The sequence below is a fragment of the Salmo trutta genome, chromosome 25, assembly GCF_901001165.1.
Source record: "Salmo trutta chromosome 25, fSalTru1.1, whole genome shotgun sequence".
Taxonomy (NCBI): Eukaryota; Metazoa; Chordata; class Actinopteri; order Salmoniformes; family Salmonidae; genus Salmo; species Salmo trutta.
The window spans coordinates 17,516,923-17,538,363 of NC_042981.1; the positions used below are offsets into that span (position 1 = coordinate 17,516,923).

Here is a 21,441-nt window from a genome sequence, read left to right on the forward strand (position 1 = left end):
ACACACTAAACAATGGTCAAGGAAGTGGGCTATGGTGTGAAACAATATAGAGATGAAGCAACAGCACCTGTATAGTAATGGTGAGTTCTCCATGCTAGAACTCTGGGTCAACAAAACAGACAACTGCCTGCTTGGTTGATGAGTTCAGCTCCAAAATGGCCTAAGGGGAACGGAAACAGACAAACAGGACTATATGTCTTTAAATATAAAAAAATGAATCCTTGTGCACAGCAAGAGGACGTCTCTGCTAAAACACCCTGTTCTGATCTAGAATAAGATGAAACAAAGGACAAGTTGGAAAACCCTGGTACAAACCCTAGACGTCACGACAGTGCTGAGTAAGACTTAATCTTTATTTGTTGAGAGTGTAAAGATAATTAGGTAAACAATGTAAGTACAGTACACATTATAAAATACATGGAATATCAGAGAGAGAACCTAGAGGTATGATTCAGGAGGTCTTGAGTATTTAGGAGAAATGGAATCGAAGAAAATAAAATGTTCATACATTTTCTTGTTTTTACTTTTGGCCGAGTGAGGACAGCTGTGGAGATAAGCATGGAGAAATAATCAAAACAAGAAATTTGAGATCAATTAAGCAGAGTAGGTTATTTAACACAAACCCAAAATATGTGTCATAATGTCATATTATGTTTAGGGCTTGTTAATGATTACTGTTGATAATGTCATGACATTATCAAATGATAATGATCAATTATATATAATTAGCAGTATTTAAAAAAAAACTTCTCTAGGCTTGGGGGCGCTATTTTCACATCCGGATGAAAAGTGTGCCCAAAGTAAACTGCCTGCTACTCAGGCCCAGAAGCTAGGATATGCATATAATTGGTAGTTTTGGATAGAAAACACTCTATAGTTTCTAAAACTGTTTGAATAATGTCTGAGTATAACAGAACTGATTTGGCAGGCGAAACCCCGAGCACAATCCATCCAGGAAAAATTGTTTGAGGTCAATCTGTTTTCCATTGGTTTTCTATGGTAAGCCTGTTTTAATAAAAATATTCTTGCAATTCCTATAGCTTCCACTAGATGTCAACAGTCTTTAGAAATTGGTTGATGTTTTTCTTTAGAGAAATGAAGAAGTACTGCTGTCCAGAACGAGGGTCTAGCCTAGGGCTCTCTAATGTTTTGATGCACGCAACCTGGAACGCGCTTTCATTGTTTTCCTCCGGTATTGAGCACAGTTTATCCCGTCTTAAATTTTAGCGATTATTTACGTTAAAAAATACCTAAAGTTGTTTGAAATGTTTGGATCAAGATTACAGGTAACTTATAAGATATTTTGTAGTCATGTTGCGCGAGTTGGAACCAGTGTTTTTTTTTTATCAAACGCGCCAAATAAATGGACATTTTGGAGATATAACGACAGAATTAATCGAACAAAAGGACCATTTGTGATGTTAATGGGACATATTGGAGTGCCAACAGAAGAAGTTCTTCAAAGGCATGAATTAAATAATTATTTCTGACTTTTGTGTCACGCCTGGCGGGATGAAATATGATTGTCTGTTTGTTTGATGGGGTGCTATCCTCAGATAATAGCATGGTTTGCTTTCGCCATAAAGCCTTTTTGAAATCTGACACGGTGGCTAGATTAACAAGTTCAGCTTTAACTTGGTGTATTGCACTTGTGAATGTATGAAAGTTAAATATTTTGTATAATTTTTGTTGAATTTGGCGCTGTGCCATTTCACCGGATGTTGTCAAATCGATCCCGTTAACGGGATTTGAGCCATAAGAAGTTTTAAATGCTGTTGGTCCTCCTACCTGCTTGATGAACTGTCCTGCATTGAAGAGCTCACTGCATCCGTACAGCACCCTCTTCCCTGGCTTTGCCTAAAAAAAGGGTACCACAAAATACACATGGTTCAATAAAAACGCAACTGGATATATGAAGAAGTTCTCAAAAAACAAACCGATTTAGAGTAATAAGAAGCTACCTTTGTGTAGTCCACCAGGTTTTGATATTCTACGTAGTTCCCTCCTCCCACCATGAAGACAATAGCCTAAAATAGAAGGAGAGAAAGTGTCATTTTGAGACCGTAATGCTACATCAGGCTGCTAGGTTCAGGTCCAGTACACACATTAGATTAGTGCCCTCCCCTTCACACTGTCAGGCCAGGCTAAGCGCCAGGACCGTCTGGGCTACTCAGGGCCACAGCAGTTACTGGACTTAATGGAGGTCCTATTTGTGTCTCTTTCTGCTGACCATGACAGGACTCACCTCTTGAAACGGGTTCTTGTTCCTTGGGATGGAGCTGGTTGGAAGGCAGGAGTGTTAGAAACATCTTACAGACACAGAAAATGCACACAATTATTTATAGGCCTTAATTAAGTAACTGCTATCTTTGGACCTCTTTATGGAGTCTTACCTCTCACTGCCACGCAGCATCTTGGGATCAAAGTATCTGTAGTCATCAGTCTCCTGCAGATCATAAATCATCAGTACACCAAACTCAATTCTAGAAACCCTCAAATCCTTCCACTGCTTAGAGGTCACCCAATTCCTCTTGGTAACCACAGCTCCTGTACAAGCAGGATGGATCCTGTGAGACACATTTAACTCATTCAGATCAGAGAATACCCCTCTCTCCTTCCCCCATTTTGCAAAGTAGCTTATCTAAAAAAGTAATTATTCACAAATAGTGATGAATAGTTTTCCCACATATTCAGTCAGAAGTGATCTGAACAGAATAGAGGCATGATTGGAGAGATCTCAGACTGCATACATGAGACTCCAATCAGGTTGTCCATCTTTTTTCTACTGTATCATGAGCATGCTTCCCTCCTGAATGTGATGGTGCAACACAAATACATATGTCCACAATAGAGAGGGAAGAGAGGGGGAGAAGGAGGGAAGAGACAAGGAGGGAATAAAAGAGGAGACTCACCGGGTTGGACTTCATCTCCATCAGGTTGTCTAGGATACGTGTGATGGGCAGGTTCTGAAAGACAAACTCTTTCAAACTCTGTTTTGCTCACCGGATGATATCATTCATTACAGACTGACTAACATAGCAGCTACGTGAGATAATTATCATACATGTCTCCAGGAAAAACCTTCCCATCAAAGCCAATTGAAATCTGGACACCAAAAACACACATACAGACAGTATCCTAATGAGACTGCTCCTCAGCCAGCCTCTCTCTGTCAGCCAGCCAGTCTCTCTCTCTGTCAGCCAGCCAGTCTCTCTCTCTGCCAGCCAGCCAGCCACTATCTCAGCCAGCCTCTCAGCCAGCCTCTCAGCCAGCCTCTCAGCCAGCCTCTCAGCCAGCCAGCCTCTCTCAGCCAGCCAGCCGTGTCTCTCTCAGGCAGGCAGGCAGCCAGCCAGCCACTCAGGCAGGCAGGCAGGCAGCCAGCCAGCCACTCAGGCAGGCAGGCAGCCAGCCAGCCAGCCACTCAGGCAGGCAGCCAGCCACTCAGGCAGGCAGCCAGCCACTCAGGCAGGCAGCCAGCCACTCAGGCAGGCAGCCAACCACTCAGGCAGGCAGGCAGGCAGCCAGCCACTCAGGCAGGCAGGCAGGCAGCCAGCCAGCCACTCAGGCAGGCAGGCAGGCCGGCGGCCACTCAGGCAGGCAGGCCGGCCGGCGGCCACTCAGGCAGGCAGGCAGGCCGGCCGGCGGCCACTCAGGCAGGCAGGCAGGCCGGCCGGCGGCCACTCAGGCAGGCAGGCAGGCCGGCCGGCGGCCACTCAGGCAGGCAGGCAGGCCGGCCGGCGGCCACTCAGGCAGGCAGGCAGGCCGGCCGGCGGCCACTCAGGCAGGCAGGCAGGCGGCCGGCGGCCAGTCAGGCAGGCAGGCAGGCCGGCCGGCGGCCACTCAGGCAGGCAGGCAGGCCGGCCGGCGGCCACTCAGGCAGGCAGGCAGGCCGGCCGGCGGCCACTCAGGCAGGCAGGCAGGCCGGCCGGCGGCCACTCAGGCAGGCAGGCAGGCCGGCCGGCGGCCACTCAGGCAGGCAGGCAGGCCGGCCGGCGGCCACTCAGGCAGGCAGGCAGGCCGGCCGGCGGCCACGCAGGCAGGCAGGCAGGCCGGCGGCGGCCACTCAGGCAGGCAGGCAGCAGGCCGGCCGGCGGCCACTCAGGCAGGCAGGCAGGCCGGCCGGCGGCCACTCAGGCAGGCAGGCAGGCCGGCCGGCGGCCACTCAGGCAGGCAGGCAGGCCGGCCGGCGGCCACTCAGGCAGGCAGGCAGGCCGGCCGGCGGCCACTCAGGCAGGCATGCAGGCCGGCCGGCGGCCACTCACTCAAGCAGGCAGCCACTCACTCACTCACTCAGACAGGCACTCACTCAGGCAGGCACTCACTCAGGCAGGCACTCACTCACTCACTCACTCAGAAAGGCACTCACTCACTCACTCACTCAGAAAGGCAGGCACTCACTCACTCACGCAGGCAGGCAGGCAGGCAAGCAGCCACTCACTCACTCAGGCAGGCAGCCACTCACTCACGCAGGCAGCCACTCACTCACTCACTCAGGCAGCCACTCACTCACTCACTCACTCAGGCAGCCACTCACTCAGGCAGGCAGGCACTCACTCACTCAGGCAGGCAGGCAGGCACTCACTCACGCAGGCAGGCAGCCACTCACTCACGCAGGCAGGCAGCCACTCACTCACGCAGCCTCTCAGGCAGCCAGCCAGCCTCTCAGCCAGCCAGCCAGCCAGTCTCACAGCCAGCCAGCCAGGCAGCCAGCCACTCAGCCAGCCAGGCAGCCAGCCAGTCAGGCAGGCAGGCAGGCAGCCACTCACTCACTCAGGCAGGCAGCCACTCACTCACTCACTCACTCACTCAGGCAGGCAGCCACTCACTCACGCAGGCAGGCAGCCACTCACTCACTCACGCAGGCAGGCAGGCAGGCAGCCACTCACTCACTCACTCACGCAGGCAGGCAGCCACTCACTCACGCAGGCAGCCACTCACTCACGCAGGCAGGCAGGCAGGCACTCACTCACGCAGGCAGGCAGGCAGGCACTCACTCAGTCACTCAGTGAGTGAGTGGCTGGCTGCCTGCCTGCCTCACTCACTCACTCACTCACTCACTCACTCACTCAGGCAGGCAGCCAGCCACTCACTCAGGCAGGCAGCTAGCCACTCACTCAGGCAGCCTCTCAGCCAGCCAGCCAGTCTCACAGCCAGCCAGCCAGCCAGTCTCACAGCCAGCCAGACAGCCAGTCTCACAGCCAGCCAGACAGTCTCACAGCCAGCCAGACAGTCTCACAGCCAGCCCCTCAGCCAGCCAGCCTCTCAGGCAGCCAGCCAGCCTCTCAGCCAGCCTCTCAGCCAGCCAGCCAGTCTCACAGCCAGCCAGCCACTCAGGCAGGCAGGCAGCCAGCCAGCCACTCAGGCAGTCAGGTAGCCAGCCAGTCAGGCAGCCAGCCAGTCAGGCAGCCAGCCAGCCAGCCACTCAGGCAGGCAGGCAGGCAGGCAGCCAGCCACTCAGGCAGCCAGCCACTCAGCCAGGCAGGCAGCTAGCCACTCAGCCAGGCAGGCAGCCAGCCACTCAGGCAGCTAGCCACTCAGCCAGGCAGGCAGCCAGCCAGCCAGACAGCCAATCAGGCAGGCAGCCAGCCAGCCAGCCAATGAGGCAGGCAGGCAGCCAGCCAGCCAATGAGGCAGGCAGGCAGCCAGCCAGCCAGCCAGCCAGCCAATGAGGCAGCCAGCCAGCCAATGAGGCAGGCAGGCAGGCAGCCAGCCAGCCAGCCAGCCAATCAGGCAGGCAGCCAGCCAGCCAGCCAGCCAATCAGGCAGGCAGGCAGCCAGCCAACCAGCCAATCAGGCAGGCAGGCAGCCAGCCAACCAGCCAATCAGGCAGGCAGGCAGCCAGCCAACCAGCCAATCAGGCAGGCAGCCAGCCAATCAGGCAGGCAGCCAGCCAGCCAGCCAATCAGGCAGGCAGCCAGCCAGCCAATCAGGCAGGCAGCCAGCCAATCAGGCAGGCAGCCAGGCAGCCAGCCAATCAGGCAGCCAGGCAGGCAGCCAGCCAGCCAGGCAGGCAGCCAGCCAGCCAGCCAGCCACTCAGGCAGGCAGGCAGCCAGCCACTCAGGCAGGCAGGCAGCCAGCCACTCAGGCAGGCAGGCAGCCAGCCACTCAGGCAGGCAGCCAGCCAGCCACTCAGGCAGGCAGGCAGCCAGCCAGCCACTCAGGCAGGCAGGCAGCCAGCCAGCCACTCAGGCAGGCAGGCAGCCAGCCAGCCACTCAGGCAGGCAGGCAGGCAGCCAGCCACTCAGGCAGGCAGGCAGGCAGCCACTCAGGCAGGCAGGCAGCCAGCCACTCAGGCAGGCAGGCAGGCAGCCAGCCAGCCAGCCACTCAGGCAGGCAGGCAGCCAGCCAGCCACTCAGGCAGGCAGGCAGGCAGCCAGCCACTCAGGCAGGCAGGCAGGCAGCCAGCCAGCCACTCAGGCAGGCAGGCAGCCAGCCAGCCACTCAGGCAGGCAGGCAGCCAGTCAGGCAGCCAGCCAGCCAGCCAGTCAGGCAGCCAGCCAGCCAGCCAGTCAGGCAGCCAGCCAGCCACTCAGGCAGGCAGGCAGCCAGCCAGCCACTCAGGCAGGCAGGCAGCCAGCCAGCCACTCAGGCAGGCAGGCAGCCAGCCAGCCACTCAGGCAGGCAGCCAGCCACTCAGGCAGGCAGCCAGGCAGGCAGGCAGCCAGCCAGCCACTCAGGCAGGCAGGCAGGCAGCCAGCCACTCAGGCAGGCAGGCAGGCAGCCAGCCACTCAGGCAGGCAGGCAGCCAGCCAGCCACTCAGGCAGGCAGGCAGCCAGCCAGCCACTCAGGCAGGCAGGCAGCCAGCCAGCCACTCAGGCAGGCAGGCAGCCAGCCAGCCACTCAGGCAGCCAGCCAGCCACTCAGGCAGGCAGGCAGGCAGCCAGCCAGCCACTCAGGCAGGCAGCCAGCCAGCCAGCCAGCCATTCAGGCAGGCAGGCAGCCAGCCAGCCAGCCATTCAGGCAGGCAGGCACTCAGGCAGCCAGCCAGCCATTCAGGCAGGCAGGCACTCAGGCAGCCAGCCACTCTCTCAGGCAGGCAGGCAGGCGGCCACTCTCTCAGGCAGGCAGGCAGGCAGCCAGCCAGCCACTCAGGCAGTCAGGTAGCCAGCCAGTCAGGCAGCCAGCCAGCCAGTCAGGCAGGCAGCCAGCCACTCAGGCAGGCAGCCAGCCAGCCAGCCACTCAGGCAGGCAGGCAGCCAGCCAGCCACTCAGCCAATCAGGCAGGCAGCCAGCCAGCCACTCAGCCAATCAGGCAGGCAGCCAGCCAGCCAGCCACTCAGCCAATCAGGCAGGCAGCCAGCCAGCCAGCCACTCAGCCAATCAGGCAGGCAGCCAGCCAGCCAGCCACTCAGCCAATCAGGCAGGCAGCCAGCCAGCCAGCCACTCAGCCAATCAGGCAGGCAGCCAGCCAGCCAGCCACTCAGCCAATCAGGCAGGCAGCCAGCCAGCCAGCCACTCAGCCAATCAGGCAGGCAGCCAGCCAGCCAATCAGGCAGGCAGCCAGCCAGCCAGCCAACAAGCCAGCCAGCCAGCCAGCCAGCCACTCAGGCAGGCAGGCAGCCAGCCAGCCACTCAGGCAGGCAGGCAGCCAGCCAGCCACTCAGGCAGGCAGGCAGCCAGCCAGCCACTCAGGCAGGCAGGCAGCCAGCCAGCCACTCAGGCAGGCAGGCAGCCAGCCAGCCACTCAGGCAGGCAGGCAGCCAGCCAGCCACTCAGGCAGGCAGGCAGCCAGCCAGCCACTCAGGCAGGCAGGCAGCCAGCCAGCCACTCAGGCAGGCAGGCAGCCAGCCACTCAGGCAGGCAGCCAGCCAGCCAGCCACTCAGGCAGGCAGGCAGGCACTCAGGCAGCCAGCCACTCAGGCAGCCAGCCACTCAGACAGGCAGGCACTCAGACAGGCAGGCACTCAGACAGGCAGGCACTCAGACAGGCAGGCACTCAGACAGGCACTCAGGCAGGCAGGCACTCAGGCAGCCAGCCACTCAGGCAGCCAGCCACTCTCTCAGGCAGGCAGGCAGGCAGCCAGCCAGCCACTCAGGCAGGCAGGCAGCCAGCCAGCCACTCAGGCAGGCAGGCAGCCAGCCAGTCAGGCAGGCAGGCAGCCAGCCACTCAGGCAGGCAGGCAGCCAGCCACTCAGGCAGGCAGGCAGGCAGGCAGCCACTCAGGCAGGCAGGCAGGCAGCCACTCAGGCAGGCAGGCAGCCAGCCACTCAGGCAGGCAGGCAGCCAGCCACTCAGGCAGGCAGGCAGCCAGCCACTCAGGCAGGCAGGCAGCCAGCCACTCAGGCAGGCAGGCAGCCAGCCAGCCAGCCACTCAGGCAGGCAGCCAGCCAGCCACTCAGGCAGGCAGCCAGCCAGCCAGCCACTCAGGCAGGCAGCCAGCCAGCCAGCCACTCAGGCAGGCAGCCAGCCAGCCAGCCACTCAGGCAGGCAGCCAGCCAGCCAGCCACTCAGGCAGGCAGGCAGGCAGCCAGCCACTCAGGCAGGCAGGCAGGCAGCCAGCCACTCAGGCAGGCAGGCAGGCAGCCAGCCACTCAGGCAGGCAGGCAGGCAGCCAGCCACTCAGGCAGGCAGGCAGCCAGCCAGCCACTCAGGCAGGCAGGCAGCCAGCCAGCCACTCAGGCAGCCAGCCAGCCACTCAGGCAGCCAGCCAGCCACTCAGGCAGGCAGGCAGGCAGCCAGCCAGCCACCCACTCAGGCAGGCAGGCAGCCAGCCAGCCAGCCAGCCATTCAGGCAGGCAGGCAGCCAGCCAGCCAGCCATTCAGGCAGGCAGGCACTCAGGCAGGCAGCCACTCTCTCAGGCAGGCAGGCAGGCGGCCACTCTCTCAGGCAGGCAGGCAGGCAGCCAGCCAGCCACTCAGGCAGTCAGGTAGCCAGCCAGTCAGGCAGCCAGCCAGCCAGTCAGGCAGGCAGCCAGCCACTCAGGCAGGCAGCCAGCCAGCCAGCCACTCAGGCAGGCAGCCAGCCAGCCAGCCACTCAGGCAGGCAGCCAGCCAGCCAGCCACTCAGCCAATCAGGCAGGCAGCCAGCCAGCCACTCAGCCAGCCACTCAGCCAATCAGGCAGGCAGCCAGCCAGCCACTCAGCCAATCAGGCAGGCAGCCAGCCAGCCAGCCACTCAGCCAATCAGGCAGGCAGCCAGCCAGCCAGCCACTCAGCCAATCAGGCAGGCAGCCAGCCAGCCAGCCACTCAGCCAATCAGGCAGGCAGCCAGCCAGCCAGCCACTCAGCCAATCAGGCAGGCAGCCAGCCAGCCAATCAGGCAGGCAGCCAGCCAGCCAGCCAGCCAGCCACTCAGGCAGGCAGGCAGCCAGCCAGCCACTCAGGCAGGCAGGCAGCCAGCCAGCCACTCAGGCAGGCAGGCAGCCAGCCAGCCACTCAGGCAGGCAGGCAGCCAGCCAGCCACTCAGGCAGGCAGGCAGCCAGCCAGCCACTCAGGCAGGCAGGCAGCCAGCCAGCCACTCAGGCAGGCAGGCAGCCAGCCAGCCACTCAGGCAGGCAGCCAGCCAGCCACTCAGGCAGGCAGGCAGCCAGCCACTCAGGCAGGCAGGCAGCCAGCCAGCCACTCAGGCAGGCAGGCAGCCAGCCAGCCACTCAGGCAGGCAGCCAGCCAGCCACTCAGGCAGGCAGGCAGCCAGCCAGCCACTCAGGCAGGCAGGCAGGCACTCAGGCAGCCAGCCACTCAGGCAGCCAGCCACTCAGACAGGCAGGCACTCAGACAGGCAGGCACTCAGACAGGCAGGCACTCAGACAGGCAGGCACTCTCTCAGGCAGCCAGGCACTCTCTCAGGCAGGCAGGCACTCAGGCAGCCAGCCACTCTCTCAGGCAGGCAGGCAGCCACTCTCTCAGGCAGGCAGGCAGCCACTCTCTCAGGCAGGCAGGCAGCCACTCTCTCAGGCAGGCAGGCAGCCACTCTCTCAGGCAGGCAGGCAGCCACTCTCTCAGGCAGGCAGGCCGGCCGGCCAGGCGGCCCCCCCTCAGGCAGGCAGGCCGGCCGGCTCCCCCCTCAGGCGGGCGGCAGGCCGGCCGGCCCCCCCCTCAGGCGGGCGGCAGGCCGGCCGGCCCCCCCCTCAGGCGGGCGGCAGGCCGGCCGGCCCCCCCCTCAGGCGGGCGGCAGGCCGGCCGGCCCCCCCCCTCAGGCGGGCGGCAGGCCGGCCGGCCCCCCCCTCAGGCGGGCGGCAGGCCGGCCGGCCCCCCCCTCAGGCGGGCGGCAGGCCGGCCGGCCCCCCCCTCAGGCGGGCGGCAGGCCGGCCGGCCCCCCCCTCAGGCGGGCGGCAGGCCGGCCGGCCCCCCCCTCAGGCGGGCGGCAGGCCGGCCGGCCCCCCCCCCTCAGGCGGGCGGCAGGCCGGCCGGCCCCCCCCTCAGGCGGGCGGCAGGCGGCCGGCCCCCCCCTCAGGCGGCCGGCACAGGCAGAGGCAGCCAACCGGCCAGCCGGCCAGCCTCTCAGGCAGCCTCTCAGGCAGCAGCCTCAGGAGGAGTAAGTTAGGAGACATTCAGTATCTTCCTACTCATCCTTGTGTTTCTGTGCATATTTCTGTGTGTGTGTATTTTTGTGTGCATTTCTCCCTCTGTGTGTGTGTGTGTGTGTGTGTGTGTGTGTGTGTGTAGCTACTTACATGCTGTTTGAGTACCAGGTGCTTCACCCCATCCATGACAAACTGGGAGCCAGAGTTCATCACTCTAGAGAAGAGGCTGAGAGACAGAAAGACAGTGTCAACACGGGGGTTAGGTGAGCGCGTCAACACGGGGGTTCGGTGAGCGCGTCAACACGGGGGTTCGGTGAGCGCGTCAACACGGGGGTTCGGTGAGCGCGTCAACACGGGGGTTCGGTGAGCGCGTCAACACGGGGGTTCGGTGAGCGTGTCAACACGGGGGTTAGGAATATGGGACGAGCATGGATTATGTTGTTATTGTAAAAGAAAGATGTGTTCTCAATAACTTACCTGGTTAAATAATGATTAAAACTGTGGTCTATGGAAAGGGACACTCTCTCTTACCCCATAGGTTTTACACCGCTGTTCCCATAGTTAGATGGTGTGGCAGCAATCTTAGTGAAAGCCCTGGAAAAAAGACAATATATAAGTAGCTTGTGTTCTAAAACAAAATGTGGTTAACTGTTATGTTTTGTTCTGTATGTATGAAACATCATTTGATGGACCAACTTACTTCCACTGCTTGATGTAGTTGACAGGGGACAGGTCACAGCCGGTGTCTAACAGAGCCTTCTTGTATTGGTCCAGATCAGTCTACATCACAGAACATAAAGAATGCCTGTTTTCACCAAGGTAAAACATACAGCAGGCATTCGAGGTCTAGTACCCCGAAGGGATCGACACCCATTCTTCATAAACAGTGTGATGTGTGTGGTGGCATCATCTGTATAGTATGGAATGACAGCAGAGACTGTTTAATGTACCATGTTACACCGCATCGGCCAGGGAAAAACAAACAACCTAAAGAGCAGGAGTGGACAGATGGACTGGAGGGGGTAACCCCATGGTGATAATCTGCCCCGGGAGGGTTCAGGTTCATGGGGACAGAGACGAAAGGAGAAATATCAGACATTAGTGGTAGAAAACGATTTCCTGCTTGACTTCAGCTGTCAGGCCAGGGAACAGCATAGTGTCTCAGAGGAGAAGGACTGTTAGGAAGACCATTGATCAACATGATGCTCCAGGACAGCCTGATCCTAACACTGATACCAGGCTGCAGCCGCAGCCAGAAACCCGGGCCCGTATTAACAAAGCGCCTCAGAGTAGAAGTGCTGTTCTGGGATCAGTTGTGTCATTTAGATGATAATGATTAAGGTTATATGGACAGCGGTGGGCAACTGATCCTAGATCAGCCCTAATCTCACTGAAGAGAACAGGCGGGACGTAGAACCCCCAGTCATTGTGGAGAGCCGGAAGGTCTCCTATACAGAGGGCCTTGAGATGCTCAGAACAGAACAGGCTAGCATTATTGGATTTCTGGAGTAATGATGTTTGGCCGCGGCTTCAAAGGGTTTCAATGTTCCTAGAATCTGCCTCTACATGCATCATATCAAACAATAAAGATTTTGAATGTTGGGAAAATGAAAATGTTGGGAATTGGTGTTTTGCTTAATGGTGTTCTACATAATTAAATCCAAGCCAAGGCTTTTCAAATTGTCTATTGTGTTTTTGTTAAGACTTCTACAGTGAAACCACAAAGTGTCTCCATTCAGGTTGCTATTGTGTTGTTTTTGGTCCATTGGGAATGATACTGATATGACTGCAGTGGATCAGCATTGAGTTCCCTAACAGAGGGACCTGCATCCCGTGGGTCCTCCCCTGACCTGTGATGGAGTCTAGTTTGGCATGCATTTGATGGGGAGAGAACGTGTGATGGGGACAGAACGTGTGATGGGAGTGTTTTTGATAGGGACAGAGTTTAGGCTTAGACCGTTAGGGTAAGGGATAAGAGGGGTTAGGTTAAGGGTAGGGATAGAAGGGGCCCAGACCTCACCTCTGAAGTGGGCTGCAGGGCTGTGATGTAGAAAATCAGAAAAAGTCTCATCTTGTCCTCTGGTGTTCCCGCTGTTACAAAAGAGAAAAACTGTTGTTTGACAAATCTTCAAAAACAGGCATCTCAGGTACTTCCAACCCTTGACAAAGTAGCACACATATGCATGATTTGTGTCATTTCTGGCCAAGATAAGCACAGTGGCACATCTACCGTCTGGGTCACCGATGATGTCCAGTAAAGACTTATCCAGGGTGGATTTGCTCATCAGCTTCTCCTCGTACTCAAAGTACACGTCTAGTTTACGGCTCTGTGGATACATCCAATAAGGTGTAGATTAGTTCAAGAGGATTTTTAGGCAGTCCTTTGACAGATTTAGTAACAACTTTAGTCAGTGCTCTGAGATGGTACAACTGTGATTGCACAGCACAACAGTCTTCCATATGTGTTCAATATCTGAGAACAAGTGTTAATGGGACGCTGTGCACTGTGGACATAGAGAGAACCCTCTCTCTCTAGAGACAGAGAACACCCTGTCTGGCCAAGACAGTGCTAAACACTGACCTTAATTTGATCCAGAACGGCAGTGGCTACATTAGTGTGGAGGTCAATCAGCCTCTTCTTCTCCAGAAGTTCTGGCAGAGAGCTGTTGTTAGAGGAAACAGTTTTGTACGGACTGAGAGAACTGTCAATAATGGCGCCGTAATGAATAAATAATAATAAGGATAAATACTGTATATTCAACATTGATGCTCACCTGACGGCTAAGGTAAGTTTTGCTGTGTTGTCTGACATACTAATACTACTAATGGCTCCCTCATCCTCACCCTCCAACCCCTGGAGAAGAAAATAAGTTATTTTAGTGGGGAATATGCAAGTGTGAGTGTCGTCTTATTGTTTTCAAGGAGACTACTTCATTGAACAGCTCTATAAAACCGCCTGTGTGCCACGCTTACCATGATGCTCTTGAGGCGTTTCACCTCGTCCTCTTGGGCTCGGTATGTGTCTAACTCCTCTTGTACAGACTCAGCCACCTCTGGGAACGGGCTGGAAGATTCAAAACGAGCTCTCAGGCAAGAAGAACTTCACTATGGCAAAGCTCCAAATAGATTGTTTCTACAGAGTTATAAAGCATCACCTGCAGACTACCTTCTAAAATCAGTAGTTTAATCCAATTTAGCCAACAGAACTGCGTTCCTTTAACCAGCAAAACTTGGAATATACTGTTGCTACCGATTTATAAAGCATCGGCCAAGAGCTACCTTCTAAATCAGTAATGGATCACAAGTGAGTTCCTAAGAAAGCTTCAAACTGAAACTAGTGCCTGCAACCTGGTTCAGGTTATCAATCAACCTACCAGGGTAGTTACAAACAGCACAAGATTGAAATCGTCAACATGTATTGAGCACATCTTTACTAAAGCTGCAGAAATTTGTTTGAAAGCAGTATCTAAATCCATCGGATGAAGTGATCACAATATTGTAGCCATATCTAGAAAACTGGGCCTAATAGTGTATAAGAGGTCATACAAGAAGTTTTGTAGTGATTACTATGTTGTTGATGTAAAGAATATTTGTTGGTCCGTGGTGTGTAACGATGAGCAACCAGACGCTGCACTTGACACATTCATGAAATTGCTTATCCCAGTTACTAATAAGCACGCACCCATTAAGAAAATGACTGGAATAACTTAAATCCTCATAGATTGATGAGGAATTGAAAAATTGTATGGTTGAGAAGGATTAGGCAAAATAAGTCTGGCTGTACAAGTGATTGGCAAACGTACTGTAAATTGAGAAATCATATGACTAAACTGAATAAAACAAACTACACTATGAAACAAAGAATGATACTAAAAAGCATTGGAGCATCGTAAAAAAAATTTGGGCAAAAAGGCAAACTCCGCTCCATCATTCATTGAATCAGATGGCTCATTCATCACTAAACCCACTGATATTGCCAACTATTTTAATGATTTTTTCATTAGCAAGATTAACAAACTTAGGCATGACATGCCAGCAACAAACACTGACAAGACACATCCAAGTATATCTGATGAAATTATGAAAGACAAGCATTGTAATTTTGAATTCCGTAAAGTAAGTGTGGAAGAGGTAAAAAAATTGTCTATCAACAATGACAAGTCACCTGGGTCTGACAACTTCGACGGAAAATTACTGAGGATAATAGCGGATGATATTGCCACTCCTATATGCCATATCTTCAATTTAAACCTACTAGAATTTGTGAGCCCTCAGGTATAGAAGGAAGCAAAAGTTATTCCCTTACCTAAGCATAGTAAAGCCCCCTTGCTGGCTCAAATAGCCGACCAATCAGCCTTTTACCAACCCTTAGTAAACTTTTGGAAAAAATTGTGTTTGACCAGATACAATACAAATTGACAACAAACTTTCAGCATGCTTTTATAGAAGGACATTCAACAAGCACAGCACTTACAAAAAATGACTGATGATTGGCTGAGAGAAATTGATGATAAAAAGGTTGTGGGGGCTGTTATGTTAGACTTCAGTGCAGCTTTTGACATTATCAATCATAGTCTGTTGCTGGAAAAACTTGTATGGCTTTGCACCCCCTGCTATATTGTGGATAAAGAGTTACCTGTCTAACAGAACACAGATGGTGTTTCTAATAGAAGCCTCTCCAACATAATCCAGGTAGAATCAGGAATTTCCCAGGGCAGCGGTCTTGGCACCTTACTTTTTACCATCTTTACTAACGACATGCCACTGGCTTTGATTAAAGCCAGTGTGTCTATCTATGTGGATGACTCAACACTATACACATCAGCAACTGTAATGACTGCAACACTTAAAGAGCTGCAGTTAGTTACAGAATGGGTGGCAAGGAAAAAATGAGTCCTGAATATGTCAAAATGCATTGTATTTGGGACAAACTAAATCTTATAATGAATGTGGAAATTGAGCAAGTTGAGGACACTAAACTGCTTGGAGTAACCCTGGATTGTTAACTGTCATGGTGAAAACATATTGACAACAGTAGCTAAAAATGGGGTGAAGTCTGTCCATAATAAAGCGCTTCTCTGCATTCTTAACAGCACTTTCAACAAGGAAGGTCCTACAGGCCCTAGTTTTGTCGCACCTGGACTTCTGTTCAGTCGTGTGGTCAGGGGCCACAAAGAGTGACTTAGGAAAATTGCAATTGACTCAGAATAGGGCAGGACGGCTGGCCCTTGGATGTGCACAGAGAGGCAATATTAATATGTCAATTTCTCCTGGCTCAAAGTGGAGGAGATTGACTTCATCACTGCTTGTATTTGTGAGAGGTATTGACATGTTGAATTCACCCAGCTGTCGGTTAGAACTACTGGCACACAGCTTGGATTCCCATGCATACCCCACAAGACCAGAGGAGGTCTCTTCACAGTCCCCAAGTCCAGAACAGGCTATGGGTAGGCGCACAGTACTACATAGAGCCATGACTACACAGAACTCTATTCCACATCAAGTAACTCATGCAAGCAGTAAAAACCTAGATTTTTTTTTGTTGCTGATAACAACACACCTTATGGAACAGCGGGGACTGTGAAGCAACACAAACATAGGCACAGACATGCAAACAAACACACAATAACATACGCACACGACCACATGGATTTTGTGTTGTAGATATGTGGTAGTAGAGAAGGGGCCTTAGGGCACACACTTAGTGTGTTGTGAAATCTGTTGTGATTGTATTGTAATGTTTAAAAAAAATGTGTAACTGCCTTCATTTTGCTGGAAAAATGTTGCATAGCAAATACAAACCTGCCCTTGTGTTTCTGCCAGAACATGTCGGCTGATGTGAGGTCATAACTCTTCTTGTTCTTCTTCTTCGGTCTGGCCCCAGCAGGAGAGGATTCTGACCCCACAGACTCATCCATACTAACCCTGTTCAGGTGGAAGTCCTGGGACACACACAAATAAACAGACACCAGTAGAGACACTAGTTACTCTGTGTTTGGCAGCTGGCAGAGATCCTATTGGATGTGAAGTCTGGTCATATTTCTACTCAAGACATTAGAAAACATACTGATCCATAGATACCTCTGGGAATAAACATTGATATCTATCATCATCATAGCCTACCTTCAAAATAACAACTGTTGTCATACATATATCGAGGCTAAAACAAAGGACCTGCAATGCTGAAAACCAATGGTAGGATAGGAGACTGCTTGGTCCACTCTACACCACAAATCATTTTAAGGCACTGACGGTGGAAAACGGTTCCTCACTAATATTTATGACCTCTGACACATGTCAATGCACATACCATAACATTTACCCTCCTCTTCATCTTACACAAAGAAATCACAGTATCTCAGAAATAACATTCCAAGTTAAATCTGTTTGCTACCTTGAAAAACCACACACACCTTGGTGTACTTACTGTATATACCCTATTCACACTACTGAGCAGACCAGTTCAGACTCAGTGTAAAATACCATACACCCAACACAATTCACCAGGAATGAGTCCAGACTGTAGCGTGGACGTTTCTCATTAGTAAGCCCTTAGTTTTGGTCAAAGTGTATGATGTCTGTTAAGTCCATCATAACATTGTGGCGGAAGTACAACAGACAGATCTGCTCCGTTCCTTCTCTCTCCCTGTGTCCTGTCAGTCTTACCAGCACGTCGTGGATGAGGGCCTGGTAGGTCCATGTGTGGTGGAGAGGGGTGGCAAGATCCAGGTTGCGGTCAGCAAGTACAAATAAGGGTCTCTGGAAGCTGAGAGAGAGAGACAGAGAGATGAAACGAGAATATGACATATGTACCCAGAGTTCCCCACTGACTAGGCTCTCTCTATGCTCCACCACAAAAGACTTGAAATGGATCCAGCTTAGATTTTCCCAGAGGAGGCATGACTGTTTTATCTTCATCCACCACTTAGTGAAGGCCTAGCTAACTGTTCAGTGGGTCTGGAGAGGAGAAAAGCAGGAGAGCACATTTCCACCTCAGAGTTAAACAAAGACATGGTGAAACAGTGTGTATGGGAAGCCATTGTATGCGTTTGTCATACGGAATGGAGTAGGCTTTCCATGGTAAAGTACACAATGGGATAAATGTCTTCATCTAGTCTGCTCTCTCTATGGTTGATACCCAGTTTACTAGTCTACAGCACCCTGAACCACCTGAACTGGCTGGCCCCCATGTTGTCTCCAGTGAACAGGCTGTTTCTGGCGTCTCGCAGGTTCTCCCGAAGCTTCTTGTCAAGTTTCTACAACAGAGAAACTGGGTTAAGATGTTTTAGTCTCTTATTTAACTAGCGAGGCAAGAGGCCTTATATCTTCTGAACCAAATAAAGACTAAGCACACAGTTCTGCAGGGCTGCATTGAGACCACCACCATAACACAGCAGGACATGGAACAAAGAGCAGTGTTGTGTGACTAGAGGATAATCACTCTACCCATCCATTAAGGCCCCTGGAGGATCAGCTTCCACACAGACTGCATCAACATTACACCTGCAAATACAGTCTGCAAACGCTGAGATTCTGGAGGTGGTTGGATTTGGGGTGGTCCTCAAATGACTCATTTCCCCTTTCACTGTTCCCCCGGGGTATATGTACAACTCTCCCAGGCCTCTCTGCACTGCCAAGACGTAATATAAAGAGTGTTCAGACAGCCGCTGTCAGGGGCCCAGTCTGAGGCGAGGAAATTTCAGGTGGTTTTAAATGAGGGAGGATGATGCTTACCACCGCGACCATCTCTGCAGCATTCCCTCTTGGACAGCGGATTATGGGGACAGTACCTAAGAAAACAAAACAAATCTGTTAGCTTCCAATAGAGAGCATTGAAGAGTTTAGCAGAGCTTCTCTATAGAGATGTGCTGGAGTCTAGTGGGGATAAAACTGAGAAACTTTTACAGACTGCAAGGTGGGTTTCTTTGTCAAAGTGTCATCTATATGGTCACACTTTCAGACAAAACCCTTCACTTTCAAACAGTTTTCCTCTCTCAGAATAACTATTATCTTGGTACTGCTTCGATTCAGGTGAGTAATAAATGGTAGTAATGCTGCCATCTAGCAGGTAGAAATGGTATAACCACCTGAGTAAATGGATCTCACAGTATATTTTGAAATACCAAAGCAATGTTCTCTCAGGAGTATCAATGGTATTGTGGCATTGATAACGTTTTGTTGAAGGACCCACCCAGAGTGACAAAAAAGCAGAAGAGACTGTCTACTATCGTATCCATGATGGCCTCCATCTCTGTGTCCATGATGTCCGATTTGTTAATTGCTAATCAAAAGGGAATAGGAAAACAGGAAGTCAAATACAATCATGCCAGCTAATCAAGAAGACGATCTGAAGGTAATATGTGAATAAAAACAGTGATCTTTAGTTTCCTTTTGACAATATCAAATCTTGCCCCGTTTCTGAATCCAATGAACTTACCATGGTAGGAAATTAACTCTTTATTTTGATTGCTGAGGATGAACATATCATCTTCAAGTGTGATGAAGTTCAAATACTGATCGAACACCTACAAAAGCAAAAAATGACCTTACTCTTACAAGGCTGTCAAATACCCTGTGATGTGATGTGATAGAAAATGACTGGGCCTGAGTCCCAAATTGCACACTATCCCCCTTTATAGTGCGCTGCTTTTCACCAGAGCCCTACAGGCACAAAGTAGTGCAGCATATAGGGAGTAGGGTACCATTTGAGATGCAGTCTGGCAGAGTGGTAAACTAGTGTGTTGTTGACTCACCTTGGTAACCTGTGTGATAGCGTTGGCTAAGAGAGCTGCACTGGCAATATCCTCTAGTTTACTTCTGGATATGGCTGAGATGAAGTTAAAATAGTAAGACTCATACAGCTGGCTACGAAGGTCCTGAGAAAGAGACAAAACAACGGAATGGAACAATATACCGACTAGTAGGATGTTAGATGTCTGGGATGTTACGTTTGGACAACAAATCATTTTATCTGGGCAAAGCCACCAAATTCATAGACTCGGTGGCCAAAGACATTTATCCTTATCATCTGGCCTATCCAGCATTTAAAAATATCTGATGATGTCATGTTGAATTTCTGAGTGAGGGATGTTTACTTGGCATATCCGGTCAATGTTCTCCTCTGTCGGCATAACAAAATAGATGGCTGGCACATCCGGGATGGGATCTCTGTCTGAATGAAGCAACCTATAGAGAAAGATACAATACATTGAAGAGCTTTCTAGATGACTGTATCCTCTATTGATTGACACCAAGTCAACGCTGTGTGTGTGTGGGGACTTATTTGCAATTGCTCAATTCAGTATGGACTCAAATTCCTTTCCTCAATACTGTTGTTGTCCTTTGAAATATACTGCACAGGTAGCTCCTTCATCATCAAAAGACTCACCAGTTGATGGGTTGTTACACAGAAAGGTTCAATGTCTTTACAGCCTTATCAATTATTTGTCTGACATATCATGATTTTAGCTTTTTCTAAATGTACCTTTTGTGAAGGAGACGTGATGTCAAATTGTGAGTTAGGCCTACTCACAAGTGCAACGTGATCCCCATGTCCCGTAGCTCTTTGACTGCCAGTAGAGGGGAGATGATGTCCTGGCCACACCTGTCGTAGATCAGCACCTTCCATACAGGCTCAGCAGCAGTGTTTTTCAACGGAGGAGCGTTGAAATTCAGCATGCGCTTCAAGGCAGCTGGGGACACAGAAGAACCCATGGGACAGTTTATTTTATTTAACCTTTATTTAACTAGGCAAGTCAGTTATGAACAAATTCTTATTTTCAATGACGGCCTAGGAACATTTACATTTTAGTCATTTAGCAGACGCTCTTATCCAGAGCAACTTACAGTAGTGAATGCATACATTTCATACATTTTTTTTCTCCGTACTGGTCCCCCGTGGGAATCGAACCCACAACCCTGGCGCTGCAAACACCATGCACTACCAACTGAGCTACATGGGAACAGTGTGTTATCTGCCTTGTTCAGGGGCAGAACGACAGATTTTTACCTTGTCAGCGCGGGGATTCGATCTAGCAACCTTTCTTTCGGACACTGGCCCAATGCTCTAACCACTAGACTACCTTCCGCCCCAGCCACCACTTTTTACTACAGCCACCACTTTGCCCCACTAAACATTGCACAGGACTGGGGTAACTGGGACTTTGCTATACCAATTCTGCCACTCAATGCTGAGTGAAATGATGAAATCGTTAGATGAGTGAAATAGTTAACTAGCTACTGTTAGATACACATTCACATGTTACTGAGGGGAAATGGGACATATAAGTTAGCAGTCTGTCTAGCTGTATTTCAGTGTGTCCGGCGACAACACATTCACTTCGTTGCATTCATGTTTGTTGACATGACAACCACATCAGTGTCTAGTGAATTCAAGAGTAGCGGTACGTTAAGGCTAGACATCCGACTTCTTGCCGTTTTATAATACAATTGTAAAGTTAATTAGCCAGCTAGTAAGTTAGCTTTTCTCGTGAACTGGTTGGTCGTCGTGGCAGATCGTTTTTTTCAACAGGTAGCTAGCTATGGTCAGATAAAATAGTGGATTTTATTCGACAGCCTATGCTGACTAAGAATGAATAAACTAAACCATTGACAGACCTGCCTGCTTTTCCCGGACGGAGGCGGCCATCTTTTCTGTTTATGCAGTCACACCGGGCATAGGATGACTGGTCAGGCAAGTCTCGTTCGATGTCTGCTATATCGCTCATTACCGCGATCTCACGTGGTGCTTTCAATGCCGCGTTCAAAACAACTGAGAACTCGAAAATGTCCTACTTCCGACTTCCGTGCGTTCAACATAATGTGAACTCGGGAAAAAACGAGCTCCGACTGGGAAAAATCGATTTGGACGGCCACCCAACTCAGAATTCCAACTCGGTAACTCGGGCCATGACCTAGTATTTTTCCGAGTTCCCAGTTGTTTTAAACGCGGCCGAAGACAACTGGGAACTCGGT

General features: G+C 52.1%; 1 protein-coding gene across 1 annotated transcript; it reads right to left on the reverse strand.

Moving 5' to 3' along the window:
- Positions 1 to 334: 334 nt before the first annotated feature.
- LOC115162096 (sec1 family domain-containing protein 1-like) lies at positions 335 to 21,425 on the reverse strand. Its single transcript, XM_029713060.1, has 24 exons — positions 21,085 to 21,425; positions 20,000 to 20,159; positions 19,563 to 19,653; positions 19,221 to 19,343; positions 18,905 to 18,992; positions 18,659 to 18,748; positions 18,202 to 18,257; positions 17,638 to 17,723; positions 17,134 to 17,233; positions 16,270 to 16,409; positions 13,441 to 13,531; positions 13,242 to 13,321; positions 13,049 to 13,130; positions 12,698 to 12,794; positions 12,488 to 12,558; positions 11,168 to 11,247; positions 10,999 to 11,061; positions 10,618 to 10,693; positions 2,913 to 2,966; positions 2,394 to 2,446; positions 2,246 to 2,279; positions 1,962 to 2,027; positions 1,789 to 1,857; positions 335 to 544 (listed from the first exon to the last, which is right to left on the reverse strand). Exons 1-24 carry the CDS (start codon positions 21,113 to 21,115, stop codon positions 521 to 523), a joined length of 1,905 nt encoding a protein of 634 aa, XP_029568920.1. The 5' UTR covers positions 21,116 to 21,425; the 3' UTR covers positions 335 to 520.
- Between the last annotated feature and the right edge of the window lie 16 nt (positions 21,426 to 21,441).

Coding starts and splice junctions, on each gene's coding strand:
- LOC115162096 (XM_029713060.1), bottom strand. CDS start 21,115: ATGGCCGCCTCCGTCCGGGAAAAGCAGGCAG. Junction 20,160..21,084: donor CGTCCGGGAAAAGCAGGCAG/GTCTGTCAATGG, acceptor CTGTGTCCCCAG/CTGCCTTGAAGCGCATGCTG. Junction 17,724..18,201: donor CTGCAGAGATGGTCGCGGTG/GTAAGCATCATC, acceptor TCTCTGTTGTAG/AAACTTGACAAGAAGCTTCG.